Here is an 8,390-nt window from a genome sequence, read left to right on the forward strand (position 1 = left end):
ATTCACTATTCAAGAAATTTGGTGCACTTGAGAAAATAGTTGTGACATTTTTCCGATTTACCACCAGATGGCTCCAAACAAGAACCAATTCTCGCAAGCTTTAAATAACGAAATCATTATGCGAACAAATGTTTCTACAAAAGGGATAGAATTTTCTAAATAAGCGTCACGGGTATAATAATAGATAGTAGAATTATAAGTGACATAAATTTGTTTACTTATAATTAAACAACGTTAATAAGATTGAACAGCGTTAAGAAGATAATTAATTAAAGTACAATTTTTCTTATACTATTGGTACTACTGTATCAGTTTATCTTTTAACCTCGAAAGTCATAATATACTATAACAATGTTGCGATACTATAAAATTTAATGTACTCGACAAATCTTAAGTTTTTAACTAAATATTACATAAAAGAACACAATTTGGTGATATTATTAGTGAGGAACACAACACGAAAATTTTACATTCCATGTAAGCACATTTAGCACTGAAAGAAAACTGAAAAAGTAGTAACATCAATCAATATGGTATTTTTATCTCTAAGTGTGTTCGTTCTTACACCACTATAGAAATTCTCTCAAAAGTGGGGGTATGTTCGTAAGAGCAGTCACCTGATAGTGCCGCGCCATCTAGTAACATATGATTATTTGAATTGAATGAATATGTGTAAATAAAAATTTTATTTTACATATTGTATAAATAAATTCAATTACCTACTTTTATTCGAAGATATTTATGATCTTCTAAAATTTACATTGATGACTATTTTAATTCGTTAAAATAATTATTTGTAACAAAAAAATTAATTTCTTTTTGGGGCTTTATTAAGAGGATGTTTCCTTTAATCGCATTTTTTCTACGAATAAAATACAATTATACAATGAAAATGAAAAGTTCTTCTATAAAACTGTGAAACTTTGTTAGCTTATAATTTACAATTGAAAATAATAATGGATTCTGAATTTTTAATTAAGTACTTTTAGTTGAAAAACTGATATTAAAAAATTCAATTTATACAAGTAATTTACTTTGATTGTATATCTATGGGTAAATGTTATTGACACTTTGCACTCGGTAGTCCTCGTGTTGTTTTTCTCCAGCGGAACCACATTAAACGTTTAATTACGTTCACCTTTAACAGTTGATGAATAAATGATGAATAAATTTTATTACAAAGTTTTATACAATACTTGCTTTGATAAGTTAATCATACATGTTGGCGATTGTCTTGAAAAATTGTATATCATGAATGAAACATTATAACGATTAAAATATTATGAATCATATTTAATAAATATTTGGATATTTATTGAGTTTATATTCATTTTAATATGTCCTGTACTTACAATAAGTGCCTTTAATGTAAATTAAGATGCCAAATGCAAAAGGTCAATACGTTTTACCCGTTATAACGTATTTTACATTACTTTTCATTAAGATGTTGAACGTATGTAAAATTTATTCAAAAGAATTTATAATTATTATGAATTACAAATCTATACAAGAGACAAAAACTTCTAATGTTAATTTCGCACGTTTATGTTACGTGACGTTCTGTAATTATGAAATTATGTAATTATCAGAAATAAAACCGATCGACACGATTATTTCATTATTAAAATTAGTTATTTCATCGGAACGTTATAAATAATTGTCTAACTTTTAGAAAAATCAAAGTAATATATTAAGTTTTTAAACGATTATCAATTTCACACAAACGAATTAAAACACTACTTTTTGAACATAGAATTAAGTGAAATAAGTTTAGGAGACAAAATAATTAGGTAAAAATTCAATGCTATGATGTACTCGGTATAGTAAAATGTTATAGCTAGATTAACCGTAACAATGCTACCTTATTAATTACATATCGATATTTATAAACGTATATTTTTTTCCTCTGAAATCGTTTCACTTTATGAAAAAAGATGAAAAAGAAAACCCGATATATTTCTCATTAGCATACGATTGCGTAAAAATAAAACATTAAACGAGTCGCGTCATAAATCCATCGTGCAAACGAAGAAAAATGAAATTGCCTTCTACCTGTCTCGTAATCGATTTAATACGTGCGAGGATTTAATTTATATCTTTTTACCGGTACTATGTAATTTACAGGGGACATCGCGTCCAACTATTCATGCAATTCAATAAATCGTGCTACCTTATGAAGCACAATACCAGTACAGGCGGCCACAATTACGTGGGATTCGGTGTAAGATTAATATTTCATGTCAGGGGCAATTCATAGGAAATTCTTACCGCGGAATCCTCGATCCTCTGGTACTGTAATTACCTGTGCGTGTATTTGTGCAGCCTGAAACCGACTTAATCGGTGAAGTTTGCGTGTCCTCCATGTCACCGATGTCCCCGTATAGTAAGCCGGAAAGCATGGTTCCCCGACTTAGAAATATACGCTTCCGACAGTCTCTCCTTGCGCTTCGGGCAAGATAGATCAAAGAGGCCGCGATTCAATCTCGATGCCCCTAAAAAAAAAAAGAAAAGAAGAATAAGATTGTTCGATCAAATACAAACCCGACATTTCTTTAAAAATGATGCGTCGAAAGAGGGTACCTACGTACTATATTCGAACGTTGCAAATTATTGTTATCAGCGCTAATACAAATTTCAATATCTTTCGCGTATGAAACTATTGGAAACGTTTTACACGCGTTGCAGAAATAAAATTTGTATTATCCGTTATTCTTTCTTAAACAAAATTCGTAGCATTCGTTAGTATAGTGAAAGAATTAATGAGATTCGATACGTTGTATTTGAATTTCACCTAACGAAGATTGAATGTTATTAATAATACCTTGCAGGGTGGTTTAAAATCTTCGCGGAAGATGGCAAAGAAAGCGGTACCGGCTGCACTGCAGACTGAAATTTCTAATAACGATGAATGGGAGAAGCTTCTTAAAAAGACAGGTTTAATAGGAAAGTATAAAATTATGTGTTGTATGTTTCGCACTATATCGTGTAGCCTATTCTAACATGTGTATACAAATTTGGAAAAATAAAATTTGAATGGCGGTTTTAAATAACAGAAATGTATATATTGTTTTAAATGATCTTTTCCAGTGGTCGATGTATATTCAGAATGGAGTGGACCGTGCACAGGAATGGTGAGCATCCTAAAGAAAATCAAAATGGAAATCGGAGGCGACGCTTTGAGTTATGCCACGGTACTCTCTGATTTCTATATTGTGCAGAAAATACATCTCGGACAATGTAAATGTTAACAGTTGTCATTATAAATTTAGGCAAAATGCGACTACATCACAGATTTAGAACGTTTCCGAGGGAAAAGTGAACCCATATGGATGTTCATCCACGTAAGTAAATTAAACGATGACTATCGCGTGAAAACAAAGAATGTTCATACTGTAGGTAACTTAAAAAATACTTTCAAAATTAATTTCATTTCAATCGTGAAATAAAGTATTAAACGTGGTGGAATACACGTAGCAACTTCGATAAAAATCGAGAAATGTAACTATCCTTATTGTTTTTAGAACACTGTATTTTAATGATAAGTTAAACTCAAATCAATTACATAATTATTAAAAGTCTAATACAAAGGGATACTATTTTTACTCAGAATGGCCGAATGGTAAACCTCATGTTTGGCGCGCAATGCCCACAGTTGTTAAAAATGTTAACAATGGAATTGCAACGAGTACAGAATGGCGAGGAACACGAGTATGTAAAACCTGTCGTTTCTATTTCATTAATTGTATAAAAAATGCCAAAAATGTCAAAATGACGGTTTTAAAGTATTTTTAAAATAATTACTATTTTCGTCGCGCACGTATAGGTTTTCTTTAGACGTGTCTCAAAGAAGTCCAGAAGAAGTAGAACGATTAAAAATTATCGAAGAAACTAGAATAGCTAAAGAAGCGGCAAAAAAAGCTCGAAAAGGTTTTACATATAGTGTACTATACTAACAATTACAGTACTACAAATACAAATCGTAGTTATTCATATATCTGTCGTATTGCACAATTTTAAGATATGATTGATAAGCACTTATTTCGTAATGAGATTTTCTTATTTTATCGAGATCCCTGTAGATCTTTATAGATAGATTAAACAAAACGTCTTACAGCTTGAGATTACACAATGCTTTATCATACATGCTTTATTGAATTAATGTACTTCACATATTGACTTAGTAAATTTAATGAATATAAAAATAATATTGTAACAAAAATTGTGTAAAGAATACTTATTTGCTTCATACTAATTCAATGCAGAAGCTGAGGCTACAGCACGATATGAAGCGGAAATGATGCACTTAATTACTTCATTGAACAAAGAAAATTGTCTTCTACTTTATCCATGGATTTTTAAAGATGAAGAAGGTCATAAAAGAGACAAAAAGTCAAGTCCACCGTATATAGAGTTAGTTGAAGAGATCTTACCAGGGAATTACACTGTTGAACAAGAAATACGGAAGCGACTTAATGAAGATATTCTCAACGCGCTATTTAATGAAGTAACGTATTAGTAAAGTATTATTAAATATTCATAATAAATACTAATACATTTATAAATGATTACCTAATGCCGAATCGAATTTGAAAATTTACAAAGTTTTAAGTAACTTTATCATTGCAGTCTAATTACACATTACCAGAGAATTTTAAACGACAACTTTTAGACGGTAAATGTATGTTCATGAGGTTGAAAGTGAATGAAGAGAAATCAGAAGTTGATATACATAAGCACTTATTGAGTCTCTTATTTGGAGAACCGGAACTTCCTGACACAGAAAAGCCTCTTAACGAAGAATGGTACGTAAATGTAAAACGTATGTCATTTTTAACAGAAGTAACAGTTTTTCGTTTAATATTTTAACATTAAATGACGTACTTCAACGCTTTCTTTTTATTACATAAACAGTACTGATTTTTTATGTAGTTTTGCTGGACATCATCGACCTGCCTACATAACAACAGAAAACGAAAACCAAGTCTTTCCTGTTGTATGGTCGCCACCAAATTCTAGAAACAAGGCATTCGTTTTTCGTACAATTTTTTCCACATACACTACCAAGACATATCCTGTAAGTGTATTCCACTTAAATGTACAGAGGACACACAGTACATTATATGGAACAATTTTATTTCATAGTACGAAGACAAAACTGCAAAATTACCTATAGTAGTATTCAAATACGACTACACGAAGAAAAATGACTTGAAAGTTATTTTAGAAGAATTTGAAGATGAAGTAATTAATTTTGGTATCTTTGAATCCGATAAACCACCGGAAGCAAAAATTATAGCTAAGAGTATTAACGAGTTCGAATTAAATACAAGAGAGAGAACGGGGTAAATTTTAAAATACTCTTATATACAAATTATACATTGTATGATCCAAATTGTTGTAATTGTCCAAATTCGTAACTACCTAACGAATACTATAGCTGTTTTTTTTTATGAAAAAAAAAAAAAATATATCATTAATTTATGTTAACAGATATGAAACATTCGTATGCGTTGTAAAAAAAGTAGGATGCGAAGCGTTTTTAGGGTTTGCTGGTATTGGACCTTATCACGTGAGTGAGAATCCAGAAAAAGGTATAGAAGAATCGAAATTATATTTTCCGGATGTTACTACGTTAGAAGAAACGCAATCAGATGATGAAGAAAAGCCAGAAGAGATAATAGAAAATCCTGATGAAAGCAAAGATGCTCCAACATTATAAATATGTACAGGTATCTCAATTTGTTTCATATTTACAATATTAAATTACCACTATATATTCAAATAATTACTTCAGCTTTTAATTCTATATTTCATTGATAAAAATTGAACAAAATATCAACTGTTTAAAAATGAAGGAATTAATAACATGTAAAAATGTTGTTAGAAAGCCAACATTTATTTCCCAACCGCCTCAACTTCCTATATAAAAGATTGTAGAGATAGACGAACTACCTTGATTTTGTAAGATAATTTAAGGGTATGGTACAATAAATGATGGCAAATAAATGAAATTTATTTCTTATAACCACAGCTTCGCCTACGGCCTCTTGCTCTCTCAAACTTTCTACCCTTAGAGCGTACTAATGGTTTTGTGTGAGAATGTGGTACACCAGGTGCAGGTCCAAAGTGTTTCACAGCTTCGCGAGCATTACGAGGACCTTGCATCAAAACTGTTTTTTTTCCAGTAGGTGCAAGTAGTGCTAACTGATCAAATGTGATCAGTTTACCTCCAGCTTTCAAGATACGAGCCCTAGCTTTCTCAGTGACGCGTAATGCACAGACCTGTAATATAAAGTATTTAAATAAAATAAATATATTGTATATTTTTGGACAAGTACAATAATTCAATTATCAGTTTAAATGAGAAACTTATAAGATTACAGAAATGTACAAATATATATGCTACAAATTTATTTGTATATTAAAGCAACATGTTGCAAACGAGTGAAAGATCAATATTAAATTTGATAATTTCATTTACCGTAAGTTGAGGAACTTCAAAAATCCTAGCATCTTCTGTTACTGTGCCAACAATTACTGCAATAGAATTTTCTCTTCCAGGTTTCTTCATAAATCTGACAATACGTGCCAGAGATATTGGCGGACGATGTATCTTACTCATAAAAAGTCTCTTGAGGATGATCTTATTAAATTTAGCATTTGTACGTCTAGCCAGGAAGCGGTAAAGCTACAAGAGAAACAATCATATACTTTTATGGTGATTTTATAAGAAAAAAGTTAACAGAAGTTCGCATTAAAGAATTATACATTGAAATTGTTAGTTATTGCTCATTGTTTTGTACAAGGTAAACAAATACAAATCACTTCTATACAAATTTAATTATTATTGATATTTTATTTACTGTGAAATGTCATATAATATATTTAAAAATGCTATTATATTAAACAAGAAAATCATACATATTACAGAAATGTAATTTATAAATTAACTGTCAATTTATCTTACACAACACGTTACAATAAATACATACATATTTCAAACACAAAATTTACGAAAACCTTGTTTTAAAAAATTATTTTACGGATTTTAATAACGAATGCAAAGTTCTATCAGTGTTTTGTTACAATGTGTCAACTAGAATAAGATCTTTAGCTTAACGCAACAAGATTGAATAGTAAAGTTGACTAAATTTTCTTTAGCGAACATTCAAATTGGATCAATACGTATGAGTACTGACACAGAGTGCAGTTCGCAAAACAAATTTACATCCGTAACTCTCACGTGTGTTCGACAATAACAGAGTAATATTGTCTCAACTAGAATATACAAATCAAATACAAAAACAATGTTATCCAACTTGTAATGAATTTCCCATCAAATAAAGTATGTAATAGAATTAATACCGAATTAAAAACAATATGTGTAATTTAAAACCAAAAGTTGAAAATACACGTGGAAGTACTTACTTTGACGAGGAGTCGCAAGTAGACATCTTGCGATTTAGGTTCTGTTCGCCGAACCTTCCTATCGTGTTTATGGTTAATATCGATACCCTACAAACGAAATAATTATCATTAACTATCTTCAATATCTCTTGAATTTTATTAAACTCTGTACTCATTGTGATCGACATATATGAATCAAATGTCTATTGATATTATAAATACAACAAATCCACTGAACCACCTTACCATTTCGATAAACCGGAAAAGAAACGGACGATCTTGTCCTCGAAATGAATAAGGATTCGTAAAAACGGATATCCAAGAGGGCGCTGTTCAATGTGTCGTAAAGTTGTAAAATTATCAAAGAAAGAAAACTACATAAGTAGAAAATAATAAGGTGTTGAATACATGAGTTTTCAAGAAAGCTTATTAGAAATATTAATAAAATGGAAAAAATTAATTTAGATACAAATAACTTTATATTTCAATCTGTTACTCTTGTAAACCAGGGTTGCCAAACTAAAGAAGATAAGTAACTTTATAAAAATTTCTATAGATAGAAACATTTGTTTTAAGAAATAGATATTTTTTAATATATACTTAAGTATTTTACACAACATATTATGAGATATTAAAATTTGTCAATTATATTATACAATGTTTAGTAATGCATCTGTTGTATATTTGTGAATGATTTATTACACAAAAATTAATCATATTTGATGACCATTCAATTTAGGTACAATTTTGCATTATTTAACGCTACTAAATATAAAAACAAATTAAACTGATGTAGAATAATATTGTAACTCCTTTTGATTTTGTTTTCAGACTATATATTAAAATTCTGTCAGTGAACAATATTTTATTAATATGTCGCATTATTTTTGCGAAACAAAATCGTGTAAAAGTAAAGTGAAAATTTTCTATCTCACAGATATTATAATTTCTAAACAACTTGTCTTCAGTGTTTACTCAATATT

At 29.8% G+C, this 8,390-nt stretch overlaps 2 protein-coding genes across 5 annotated transcripts; one reads left to right on the forward strand and one right to left on the reverse strand.

Annotated features, from left to right (window-relative positions):
• Nucleotides 1-346: 346 nt before the first annotated feature.
• Nucleotides 347-6,439, forward strand: LOC143151259 (uncharacterized). 4 transcript variants are annotated; one of them, XM_076320234.1, is made up of 11 exons: nt 347-477; nt 2,829-2,941; nt 3,086-3,191; nt 3,270-3,341; nt 3,608-3,708; nt 3,824-3,927; nt 4,263-4,504; nt 4,627-4,802; nt 4,930-5,074; nt 5,143-5,342; nt 5,491-6,439. In XM_076320234.1, the coding sequence occupies exons 2-11, from the start codon at nt 2,853-2,855 to the stop codon at nt 5,717-5,719; spliced, it is 1,464 nt and encodes a 487-aa protein (XP_076176349.1). In that variant the 5' UTR covers nt 347-477; nt 2,829-2,852; the 3' UTR covers nt 5,720-6,439. The 4 variants fall into 4 exon arrangements, with proteins under 4 accessions (XP_076176349.1, XP_076176348.1, XP_076176350.1 ...); XM_076320233.1 differs by lacking the exon at nt 347-477 and adding an exon at nt 2,357-2,576; XM_076320235.1 differs by lacking the exon at nt 347-477 and adding an exon at nt 2,357-2,576 and having other exon boundaries at nt 3,086-3,131.
• Nucleotides 5,876-7,739, reverse strand: Rpl18 (ribosomal protein L18). The gene is made up of 4 exons (XM_076320237.1): nt 7,654-7,739; nt 7,429-7,515; nt 6,482-6,688; nt 5,876-6,282 (listed from the first exon to the last, which is right to left on the reverse strand). Exons 1-4 carry the CDS (start codon nt 7,654-7,656, stop codon nt 6,013-6,015), a joined length of 567 nt encoding a protein of 188 aa, XP_076176352.1. The 5' UTR covers nt 7,657-7,739; the 3' UTR covers nt 5,876-6,012.
• Nucleotides 7,740-8,390: the final 651 nt, after the last annotated feature.

This window comes from Ptiloglossa arizonensis, chromosome 9, assembly GCF_051014685.1.
Source record: "Ptiloglossa arizonensis isolate GNS036 chromosome 9, iyPtiAriz1_principal, whole genome shotgun sequence".
NCBI lineage: Eukaryota > Metazoa > Arthropoda > Insecta > Hymenoptera > Colletidae > Ptiloglossa > Ptiloglossa arizonensis.